Consider the following 11,848-nt stretch of genomic DNA (forward strand, 5'->3'; position numbering starts at 1 on the left):
AATAACCAGAAGTAGATACAGAGAATAGAGATTGTAAACTACTGATTCAAGAAATTTAACTGAGCTTCTGGGCATGGTGGCACAGACCTATAATCCTACAACTTGGGAGACTGAGGCAGGATTACCATAAGTTTGAGGCCACCTTGGGGCACATAGTTCAAGGCTGGCTGGCCTGAACAAATAGTAAGATCCTGTCTCAAAGAACCTAAGAAAGAGGAAGAAAGGAAGGAAGGAAGGAAGGAAAAGAAAGAAGGAAAGAAAAGAGGAAAGGGAAGAAGAAAGGAGCGGGAAGGGAGGAGAGGGAAGAGAAGAGAGGAGAGGAGAGGAAGCAGGCCAGGCCAGGGGTTTAGCTCAGCAGCTGAGTGCCTGCCTGGCAAGCAAGAGGTCTTAAGTTTGATCCCCAGTACCAAAAAAAAGAAAAAGAAAAAAGAAAGATAGATAGATTTAACTGAAAATAAGATAAAGACAGCTTGCAGGGATAGTTCTCTTTTTAAATTATAATTATTTTGATACTGGGGATTGAAATTGGGTCTTTGCATTGAATTACATCTTTAGCCTTTTTTTTTTTTAAATTTCAAGACAGAGTCTTGCTGAGCCACTAGTTGCTCAGGCTGGGCTTGAACTTGAGATCTTGCCTGAGCCTCCCCAATAGCACTACAGGAAGGCAGATGGGAAATTAGTTAATTATCCTGCTGTGCATTAGTTAAGTATTCTGTTTGTGAGAACAATTCAAACCATGGTAAGCAGGAAGTTTTTGGGTTTTTTTTTTTTTTTTTTTTTTTTTGGTACCTGGAAACAAACTCATGACCTTGCGCTTGCCAGGCAGGTACTGTGCCACTGAACTATGTCCCTGGCCTCAAGAGGAATTTATTGGAAAGACTGTGAGATCTGTCTGAATGCAGGTCACTGCTACAAAGTATGTGGGGACTGAACTGCCTTAGAGAGCCTAGGAAGTTACAGCTCATCTCTGTTCTCCTTAGACCACATGATGGGACTTAATGGCTTCTAAGTTTTATGGATTGCAATCCAGACCTAGAGAAAGTCATAAAATTCTGACATGAGGATTACAAGGCTGGCCTGGTGATAATGGGTAGAAGAAATACAGGATACTCAGCAGACATCCTAGTAAGTCTCTGATATGAAAGGTAGTCTCTTGGTGTGAGGGGCTGGGTCTCCAATGTAACAGTGAATTCTTCCAAGTCATGGAATTAGTTTTACATTTGGTAAACAGTAATTCCACAAGAAGCATAATTCATCAGACATTTAATGAGGCTCACTCCAGTATGCCCTCTGTCCAAGGAGTAGCTCATCATCTAAGGAGAAACAGACAAAGTTACAATGGAACTTGCTAAATACCTAAAGTGATGTCATTACAAAATCTTGTGTTCCCTAGCTACTTCCTCACTTTGGGGCTAAGAACAGGAGAGCTATAAGAGGCAGTAACCAGTGTAGGGTGACACACTGCAGCTGATGGAATGAGATACATCATGTTTGGAAATTCTAATTTGGTGCTGCTGCCCAAGGCAAAGTGGTAGGCCTTGTTCACTTTTAGTTCAGTAATGCTTTACTGAGTACCTATCTCCTCGGGTGGCATGATATGATTAAGACATACTGCTATGGTGGCCTCTTTGGCGCTTTGACGAAACGAAAGCATGGATAATTTGCTGAGACTCTTCTTTATATTCAATTACCTATCTCTCTGGCCAATCTGAATGCCTCATTTTAGTTCATGAAAAAATTGGCTGAGGCCTCATAGAAGTTTCTGTGCTAATTCTGCTATATTTTAATAAGAACAGGGAGGAATATGACCCAGCTTTCAAGGATTCTCCAGCCACTAAACATCTAGAATCATTTCAAGTCCACCAAATGAAGTACAATAAGCCAGTCCCATTTTTACGTCTTCTTGCTAGACTGTAAGTCCCCTGCCTTTCCTTAAGACCCATTTCTCCCAAAATTTACTGTTTATGTCTCACACCTACCTTGAACTACTTTTCCAAATACCATGTGAAGACTTAGCATTTTCACATGTCAGCTACCCCCCACCCCAATGTAATCCAGAGCTGTTAAGTACAGGAAAAGAAGGGGTAAAGTGTATGCTGTAAGTGCTGTTTTATTTTGTATGGGCCTCTAAAAGGGACACTAAAAAAAAACAGTGCCTGCTTGGAGATAGCTCAAGTGTGGGAAATGAAATCTTATCTTTAAAAAGATGATTGACTAGAGCCTAGTCCCAGGTATTTGGGAGGCTGAGAAAGGAGAGTTTTGGTTCAAGACCACTTTGTGTGCGGTCTCAAAAGGAAAAGACAAAATTAATGCTGCTTATCTAGGAAACTTGAGGGCTGAGTAGCTGTGAATAAGTTATTTGAAAGGCTGCCACACAGATGAAGTATGAAACATAATTTGAGGCCAGGTGTACAGAGAATGAGAATGTGGTACTTAACCTGTTAAAGAGCAGCACTATCCCACAAGTCATATGACCTGCATTGTGAATATGACCTCCATGTCAAGGGATATTTTCAAGCAATAGATCACGTGGCAGGAATGTTGTAAAAAGTGGACTAACCTAGGTTTTTTTAATGTTGGTATGGAGGAAGAGCCAGAGGAAAAGGTCCTGCCCCTACAATGGGATTTTCCTGATTGCATGCAAGGAGACAAGAAACCCTCTATGCACAAACTAGAAAAGTACATACTTCCTAAAACAGATGGAGAGAACTTTTAGCTCTGATATCGACACACGTATTTTAGGATAGGGTAGTTTGGAAAACTTTAACCAAATGATGTCACCACTCCTAATGGGACTACTCTAGACATGTACAGTAAGGCAGCCAGAGTGGTGGAATAGACTAAAGACAGGTGTGTGGAGCAGGAGACCTGGGTTTTAGTTCAGACTCTATGCTATATTACCCAGGGTGCCTCCTTCCCTTTTCTAGACTCTTATATGAAAAGAAAGGAACTTAAAATTCTTCCCATTCTAAGGGGTACTGCCTCTGTGGTTGGCCCCCCCTGGAGTAGATCTAGGGTTACAGTTTTGGCCCTTGGTGCTACACTTGTGGACTGCCAGAGACCACCTCTGGCGGAAGCATCTGCCACACTCCAGGCAGGGAAACGGCTTCTCCCCAGTGTGCAGGAGCTGGTGCTGAGCCAAGTGGCTCCACTGGGCAAAGCGCTTCGAGCAAAGGTCACAGGCATAGGGCCTCTCGCCTGAGTGCACACGACGGTGGCTGGCCAGCAGCGAAGGGTAGGCAAAGCGGCGGCCACAGTCCTCACAAGCATGTAGCTTCTCTTCAGTATGTGTGCTACGATGGATGGCGAGGGAACCACTCCGCCGGAAGGCACGGCCACAGTCAGGGCAAGGGTAGGGCTTCTCTCCAGTGTGCAGGAGCTGGTGCTGGAGCAGCGTGCTGCGCTGGGAGAAGCGGGCTTCGCAGTGCTCACAGGCATAGGGACGCTCCCCGGAGTGCACACGCCGGTGGCTGACCAGGCGGGAGGATGAGGAGAAGCGCCGCTCACAGTCTGGACAGGGGTAGGGCTTCTCACCTGTGTGGATGCGTTGGTGGATGACCAAGGCAGTGCGCTGGCGGAAGCGGCGGCTGCACTCCAGGCAGGTGTAGGGCTTCTCTCCAGTGTGTGTGCGCTGGTGGATGGCCAGCAGGGAGGGGTAGGCAAAGCGGCGCCCGCAGCTAGGGCATTGGTGGGGCTTCTCGCCTGTGTGTGTGGTCCGGTGGTTGGCCAAGGACCGGCTCCTACGGAAACAGCGACCACAGTCCGGGCAGTGGTAGGGCTTTTCCCCTGTGTGGATCACCTGATGCTGAGAAAGGTTCTTGCGCTGGGAGAAGCGTTTGCCACACTGGTCACAAACATAGGGGCACTCACCAGAATGTGCCCGCCGATGACTGACTAGCAAGGATGGGTAGGAAAATCGACGCCCACAGTCTGGACAAGGGTAAGGCTTTTTCAGATTCTGGGCACATTTGTGGCTCTCCAGGGCTGGATGATCAGGAAAGGTACAGCCACAGTCAGGGCAGATGGGGCCACTAGATGTCTGCCTTGGGATCAGCCGGGGTTTGCTGGGTCTCCGCCCACGCTTCCCCTTTCGGGGTGGCTCCTTAGGTGGGTAGACTTCCTTCTCTCCATTTTTCTTTCTGGTTCTGGTTTCTACAGGGACACAGAGAAAAAGTAATTTAACAATTACTTGCCTCTTACAAGACTAGGAGGCCTCTTGTGTTACAGCTTACAAGGCTAGACTCAGCTGACCTCATCTGTTAATGCATGATGGCTGAGTATGACATATTATGGAAATATGGAGAATATTATAGGAGCCCTTTAACAGGCTTGGAGAAGTCAGGAAAGATTTCTTGGAGATTAAGCTGAGTTTCAAAACTGAACTGGTCAGGTGCAATGGCACAGGTCTGTATTTTCAGCTACTTGGGAGGCTGAGGGGCAAGAGGACTGCAAATTTAAAGCTAACCTGGGTGATTTAGCAAGACCCTGTCTTATAATAAATAACTCAGTGTAGAACACTTGCCTAGTATATGTGAGGCCCAAAATTAAATCTCCAGTAATAAAAACAAAGAAAAACCTGGGTGCAGTGGTACATGGCTGTAATCCCAGTACTGACGGAGGTTGAGGCAAGAGGATTGCAAATTCGAGTCTCACTATGGCAATTTATCAAGACCCTCTATCAAAAAATTCAGTTAAAAAAAGGCTGGGTATGTTGCTTTACCCATGCATATACATGAGCATACACACACACACACATCCCTGATTGCACTTAGAGCTTTTTTTACACTAAACTATATCCCTTCTTTCTTCTGTTTTGTTTTGTTTTGTCTTAGTTTGGTTTTTTTTGAGACAGGGTCTTGCTAAGTCACTAAATTGCTCAGGCTGGGCTTGAATTTGTCTCAGCCTTCCAGTGTGCTAGGATTATAGACATGACTATTTATTCATTTTATTTATTTATTTATTTATCTATTTATTTATCTACTACAGACTGAGCTCAGAGAGCATTTAACTATATCCCTAACCGTTATATTATTATTATTATTATTATCAAACAGGGCCTCATTAAATTGACCAAAGTAACCTGGAATTTCTGATCCTCTGTTTGAACCTCCCAAATAGTTGTACTTATAATTTCTTTTTTTTTTTTTGGTACTGGTGATGGAACTCATGACCTTACACTCTCCAGGCAAGTGCTTGAGCCACTGAGCTAAATCCTTGGCCCCAAATAGTTGTATTTCAGGTGTGTGCCACTGTATCCAGCAATTTAGCCACATTTTTTTTTTTCTTTTTTGAGACAGGGTCTCACTATACTGTATAGGCTGGTCTTCAACTCATTTTGTAGACCAGGCTGGCCTCGAACTCACAGCAATCCTCCTGCCTCAGCTTCCCAAGTGCTGGGATTACAGGCATACATCACCAAGCCTGGCTTGATTCTTAAAGATAAAATTAATGTAATGGGGTATGAGAAAGCCTGAGATGGCAGATGAGGCACAGGGGACAGCTTGAAATGTCCCAAGACTGCATGGGCTGGAAGGTCTTAAATAAAAATTAAGGCAGAAGTGAAAACAAATGAGGTATGAGACTAAGCCAATGGTTCTCAAACTTTATTATAATCAGAATTATTTGGAGGACTTATTGAAACATTTCTGGGCCTACCACCAGTTTTGGGTTCAGCAAGTCTTTTTCTTTCTTTCTTGTTTTTTGAGACATGGTCTTGCTCTGTCATTCAGGCAGACTTTGAACTCACTGTGTAGCCCAGGCTGGTTTGAAACTTGAGGCAATCTCCTACCTCAACTTCTCAAGTAGTAGGCTTACAGGTATTTCCACCACACCCAGCACTATAATTTATATTTCTATTCCCAAGTCATGCTGTGAGTGGTCTGGGACCACACATTTAGAACCACTCTGTAAACATTTTTTAAGGACGTTGGGCTATATTTTTGGTTGTTTTTTGTTTTGAGCCAGGGTCTCACTATTTAGCCTAGACTGGCCTCCAACTTGTACTGATCCTCCTGCCTAGGCTGGAATTACAGCCATACATCACACCTGGCGTGGGCCACATTTTATCCAGTGGTTCCCAAACCCAGATGTGCATTCAAAGCAAATGGAACTATTAAAAAGGATACATAAGTTCTTATACATCCACAAGAGTGAATCAATGAGTCACAAGTTCTGGGATGGGATCCCAGTATCTGCACTTTTACCAAGTTCTCCAAATGACGTACATATAACTGCCATTTGGCAACCATGGCAGAAACTAACAAGATTTTTTGATTTTGCAGCACTTAAGATCAACCCTAGCATGTTATATCCCCAGACTTTTTATTCCCAAGTAGATGTGATGACAAGGGTGAGCCACCATGGCTGGCTTCAAAGTTTTTAAGCAAGGAAATAGGATCAAATTTGACTCTTAAGAGATATTCCTGGCTTTACAGAATATGACAGAAACTCCAGTCCAGACAATTCCACCTGCCATGGAGATGGATCTGAGGTCTTTTTCCCTTAAAGACCCTAACCAAAGCCATGGTTGAGCCTGAGGATAATGCTGTATGTTCTTCAGTGATTAGGGTCATCCTGTCAAAAGAGCAGAGTGAGGCCCCTGCACCCCAGCAGTAAGCCATTTCAACCAAAACCCAGAAACTAGAAATTTAGATTCTCTCAGCAACGGCCCAATTTGAAGGAGGCTGGAGCAGGGATCTGGGGGAGCAGCCAGGAGAGTGGCTCTTTCTAAAGCTCAGGGATTTATTTACATGGTGGAGTACTTGCAGGTGGCCAGTTTGCACATCGACTTGGGAACTTCTGTGTGGCAAACGACCTCATACCATCAGGAACAAGCCCCTAAGGTTGTGAAAATGAACACAGTGTAGAAGCACAGCCAAAAGGTCATGGTCAGACCAAGGCCAGACCAAAACTCTGGACTGAGCAGTTAGAGGTCAGGAGGTCATAGGAGGGCTGCAGGCTCTCCATGATCATTTTCACTCACTTCTCTGGACTGTTACCCCTCTTGGGTACTCCTGCGGATCTAGGGCAGCCGGTTCCCAATCATCAGTATTTCGTTCCAACCAGGAGATGAGAGCTGGCTTGGGACCTGCGCATCCTGGGGAAGGAGAACCAGTCAGAGGGCCAGTCCTTGGATAGCCCTAGGTACGGCTTCTTTCGCTGGGCCCTTACCCTCCTCCCCGAATGTAACCTGTTCCCAGGCCAGGACCTGGACACCCTGCCCTCCCCCACCCGGCCACAAGCTCTTTAATCCCTCCGGCCCCGCGCCCCGCGGAAGCAGATTGGGCAGGACCTCACCTAGCGCGCCTAAGTGGCCGTAGGTTTCGCGCATCACGTTCCGGTACAGGGTCCTCTGCGCGGGCCGCAGACACCCCCACTCCTCCAGAGAGAAGTACACGGCCACGTCTGCGAACTTCAAGGCCCTCGGCCTCCTTCCCTTTCTCTGGCTGGGTCCGGTCTGGCCTGGTCCCCGAGCGGGGAGTGGGACCGAAGGCGGCGCCATTGGACCCCGAGACTGCGGAGGGTCGAGTGTGGCTGGGAGCCCGCCGCCTTTGGGGCTAACAGAAACCTTGCTCTGTTATTCATAAAACTCTTTCCCAAACTTGGTTGCAAGGCACTGGAAGATGCCTTTGGGGAAAATGGCGGCGCTGCTACCGCACAGTCTTTGCCTGAAACACAGGCAGTTTCCAGCTATCGATTTTATTGACCAGAGCGCCATGCCGGCTTCCTAACCTCTTTGCCCTAAAGTGTAATGGCGCTACGATTGGGCTTCACGCCCTCTTCCCCCACCACCACCCTATTCTTGCTCATTGGGCGGTGGCCAAATATCGAGCATTCTGATTGGCTATTGACGAAGGCGGCCTATTTGAAAGAAGTAAATGGACGCTTAAGGGCAGGAAGCTGGACCGTCACTATCGGGTGACCAAGGTGATTTCCAAAGTGGGTTGCAAAGATCTGTGATTAGCCTCTGGTTGATTTGTACTGTTCTCTGAAGGAGCACTGTCTCAGCCTCTCTGAAGGAAGAAAGGATTTGAGCCACAGCTGTGGCTAATCCAAGGCAGAGATTACCTTGGGGTTTTGTTTTGTTGTAACTTCCGAAAAGCCTTTGCTTTAAAGAGTTAATTTCGATGTTGCTATTGTTCTCTTCATGCTGTCCCCACTACAGTACTGAGTATTGGACCCTAAACTTTGCACATGCTAGCCAAATACTTCACTGAGCCGCCGCCGCCGGCCCGCCCCCGCCCGTCCCCCCCCCCAGCCCCTCCGCCCCTCCGCCCCTCCGCCTTTTTTTCCCATTGGAATGGGGCCTCACCAAGTACCTCTGTCTGGCCTCCCAACTTGCGATCTTCTTGTTCCCAGTAATTGTGATACAGAGGTGTGCAACCAGATCTTCCCATGGCTTTGTTGTTTTGCTTTTTTTTTTTTTGTACCCGGGATCAAACTCATGACCTTGAGCTTGCCAGGCAGACACTTGTGCCGCTGAGCTAAACCCTAGCTGTTTTGCTTTTTGTTTTTCCCCTTTTGGGAATGGAGTGAAGTGGGGGCAGACTCTAAGCCCAACTTATTGCATATTGCATCCTATTCATTCTTTACTACCATCTGCGAGCTGATAGCTGTTCTTGTTTATAGAAATGATCTTGAGTTCCATGAGTTTACTGGATCAAATTATTAGTAAAGAGAAGGAGCAAAGATTTAAACTTGGGGATGACAAGGAGAGAGAGCCTTTATTTATACCACTATACTAGGCACTGGGTTTTGGGGGGGGGGTTGCAGAGGAGTTTTTGGTTTGGTTTGGTTTGGATTTTGGTTGTTTGAGACAGTCTCAATAAGTAACCCAAGCTGGCTTTGAACGCACAGCAATTCTCCTGCCTCAGCCTCCCAAGTGCTAGGATTACAAACCTATCCTATCACAGCCAGCATTAACACAGTCTGCTTATACTATGCTAATTTGCTGGCTCACTCAAGAAACCACTTAAATTCTTATTCTCAGGTTCAATCTTCTGTACAATTTCTATGCATTTTTAAAATTTTATTTAAAAAAAGAAAATTGAGGGGCTGGGGATTTAGCTCAGCGGCATAAGTGCCTGCCTTGCAAGCAGGCAGTCGTGAGTTCCATCCCTGGTACCGATAAAAAGGAAAAAGACAAAAACAAAAAAGAAAATTGAAATAAAACAGTTTCAAATCAGGCTAATAGGAGAGTAACAATAAATTTTTTTTTTTGTCTTTTTCGTTTTTACTGGTACCAGGAATCGAACTCACGACTGCCTGCTTGCAAGGCAGGCACTTATGCCGCTGAGCTAAATCCCCAGCCCCTGTAACAATAATTTAATACATTGTGCTTTGTTATCTCCATAGTAGTTACTCAGAGTACAAGATATAGGCATAAAAGAATGTCCAGACAATACTAACACAAAACTTTCTCTTTGGTGAACTAAGAGAAACTAGCTGTATAATTGTCTTAAATCCTTGCATTATTTTTATATAACATTTGTTCAGTGTTCAAAGCATAGTGCTAGGTACTTCAAATAGGAGAGGCAAAATAGCTGTGTCTCCATTATGACTCTATACATTTGCTCTTGGTGTCCCATCCAGTTTCCTCTAAATTTGCCTTCTGAAGACTTCTGTCTGCAAATACTTACAGTTCTCTACCTGGGATTTTACCTGCCAGGTTATCCACCATGCTTGGTCCATGTGTTAATGCTTATAGGAGCAGCCGTCCACACCAACTGTCAATGGACTTATTGGACAGTATTCAGCTGGTGACCTCTCAGTGGGGACAACTCTAAAGCATGTTCTACACCACCCCGCAGAGCTTTCCAGGACTGAGTTCCAACCATTGCCCTATTGTTCATCCCCTGGGAAATACTCAGGTTTTTCTTGAACTGTCCTCTATCACATCTTCCTGAAATAAAGAACATAAGTGGCTAGATGTAGTGATACATGCCTGTAACCCCAGCTACTGGAGAGGCATAAGCAGGAAGATCTCAAGCCAGGTGCCAGCCAGGGTGATACAGTATGACATTCGCTAAATAAATAAATAAATAAACAAACAAACAATTTAGGTTTCAATTTGTTGCCCTGGAGCCTTCCCAGAAGTGACTACTCTGGGCTTGGTGTCTTCTTAAATACAACAAATGAGCAAATATTGAACAGGGTATACTCAAAGCCTATACTCTATTCACATTATGGCTCCTTGTCTAAGCCATGTCTGTGACTTGTTACCTCAGATCTAAATTCAGGAAGAAACTGAGCTGAAAGTTGAGAGTCTAGCAGTTGGTGCTGGAAGAGCATTGGAGACCCATGCTTTCCCTAGCAGATTCTCCACCTGGACATCCCTCTTGCTCCTTAGTTCTAGTCCCTGTCTCAGGTCTCATAGATACCAGATGTAGCTGAATCCCCACCACCTTGTTTTTGATTGATCTTCTTCTGTCCTCTCCTATCCTTTCCTTTTCTGTACCTCCTTCCCAATACTTCACTAGGGAAAGGTGTGAAAATTTTGGTTCCCTCACACTAACTTAGCTCAAGACATTGGCACAACTTAAACGCGTCTGGGAAATGGTAGATGTATACTCAGGTTTTCTGGACCTCAGGGACAAAAGCCTGGCTTGAGGGTTGCAACAGAAATATAGAACTGTTCTGACTCACCTCACCTGTTTGAGAGATCCATTGCTGGGCTTCCAGGGAACCCTTCCATGTAAGAGTTCTCCCACCACTGTAAACAAAGGAAGGACTTCTCACCAGAGCTAATGTACCTGTGGCTGTGAGGGCTCTGGAAGAGATAAAGCAATACCTTATGTGTATGTACCAGTAAATGGCCAAAAGGCTGCTTAGCTGGAAGCAGAGATCATAATCAGAATGTTCCAAGGGCTTTTTGCCTTTGTGGACTAGCTAGTGCTGGGGTAATTTATTTTTCTGGACAAAGTAGACAGGAGAGTAAGAGTGCTCATTAGAGTGGGCTCATTATTGGCTGTTGTGCAAAAGCCTGTTGGGAGCTGCTGAGTAGTGATCATTCACACATATGGAGCTGAAAGCACAAGTGCCTGAACAGGAGGGCCTCAAGAACACCTAGCAAGCGCCTGAGAAACTCCCTGAAGGCACAGGGTGCTGGAGGTGAACTGGGTATTCCAGCCCAGAGAAAACACCAGGGCAGGGAGTAATAAGTAAGCTAGTTAAACAAAGGGTGTGGGTATGACAGGTGTCTAAATGCATTGTGGTAGTTGAGCAATCTCTTCCTCCCATCTGGAGGAAGGGCTTCACTTGACCCTAGCTTTCTGTTTCTTTTTATTTTCTTCATCCTGTGGTCTCTAAGAGCTCTTAGAGAGCTCTAATGTACACCAACAAAACCCTGGTAACCAACACCCTAAGCACAGTCTGAACAAAAGTGAAGCTTCTTTCCAATGCAGTTTCATTAATGAATGACCAAGAGGGAAGAGTTTAAAAGTGGTGCCCATACTTCATGCACATGTGTGGCTTCTTCCTCACAAGTGCACGGCACTTCCCCATAAGTGCACATGAATGCCAATGCCCCATTTCACTGGAAGCAGCAGCCACAATCTGGATAAAATTGGGTTTGTTCCCTGTGTGGAGAAGCTGGTGCTTGGCCATGTAAGCCCTCTGGCAGAACTGAACTCTATAAGGCCCACAGACATATGGAGGGTATTTAAAGTGGTTGCGCCATTGTTAGACCAGCATGCAGTAATATGCAAAGACCTTCTTCTTTTATGAGAATACATATGGATGGCCATGCTGCCCTTCCAGCAGAAGAAAAGTCCACACAGTTCAAGGAAAAGGGTCACTCCCTGGAGTGGGCCAGCCAGTGACAGACCAAGAAGGACAGGAGTAGCTGCAG

General features: G+C 45.6%; 1 protein-coding gene across 2 annotated transcripts; it reads right to left on the reverse strand.

The window, feature by feature from the left end:
* Positions 1 to 1,246: 1,246 nt before the first annotated feature.
* Positions 1,247 to 7,785, reverse strand: LOC100730403 (zinc finger protein 689). Of its 2 annotated transcripts, XM_013141742.3 has the most exons (4): positions 7,297 to 7,785; positions 6,983 to 7,096; positions 3,871 to 4,152; positions 1,247 to 3,740 (listed from the first exon to the last, which is right to left on the reverse strand). In XM_013141742.3, exons 1-4 carry the CDS (start codon positions 7,499 to 7,501, stop codon positions 2,932 to 2,934), a joined length of 1,410 nt encoding a protein of 469 aa, XP_012997196.1. In that variant the 5' UTR covers positions 7,502 to 7,785; the 3' UTR covers positions 1,247 to 2,931. The 2 variants fall into 2 exon arrangements, with proteins under 2 accessions (XP_012997196.1, XP_003478290.1); XM_003478242.5 differs by having other exon boundaries at positions 1,247 to 4,152; positions 7,297 to 7,782.
* Positions 7,786 to 11,848: the final 4,063 nt, after the last annotated feature.

This window comes from Cavia porcellus, unplaced genomic scaffold (genome assembly GCF_034190915.1).
Source record: "Cavia porcellus strain 051 isolate PalLab524CR breed Dunkin Hartley unplaced genomic scaffold, mCavPor4.1 scaffold_16, whole genome shotgun sequence".
NCBI classification, from domain to species: Eukaryota; Metazoa; Chordata; class Mammalia; order Rodentia; family Caviidae; genus Cavia; species Cavia porcellus.

What these genes read in the sequence shown, in the direction of transcription:
- LOC100730403 (XM_003478242.5), bottom strand. Translation starts at nt 7,501, where the DNA reads ATGGCGCCGCCTTCGGTCCCACTCCCCGCTCGGGGACCAGGCCAGACC. An exon ending in CGGCCACTTAGGCGCGCTAG is followed by an intron (nt 7,097 to 7,296) that starts GTGAGGTCCTGC and finishes CTCCTTCCCCAG; the next exon opens with GATGCGCAGGTCCCAAGCCA. An exon ending in AGGGGTAACAGTCCAGAGAA is followed by an intron (nt 4,153 to 6,982) that starts GTGAGTGAAAAT and finishes GTGTCCCTGTAG; the next exon opens with AAACCAGAACCAGAAAGAAA.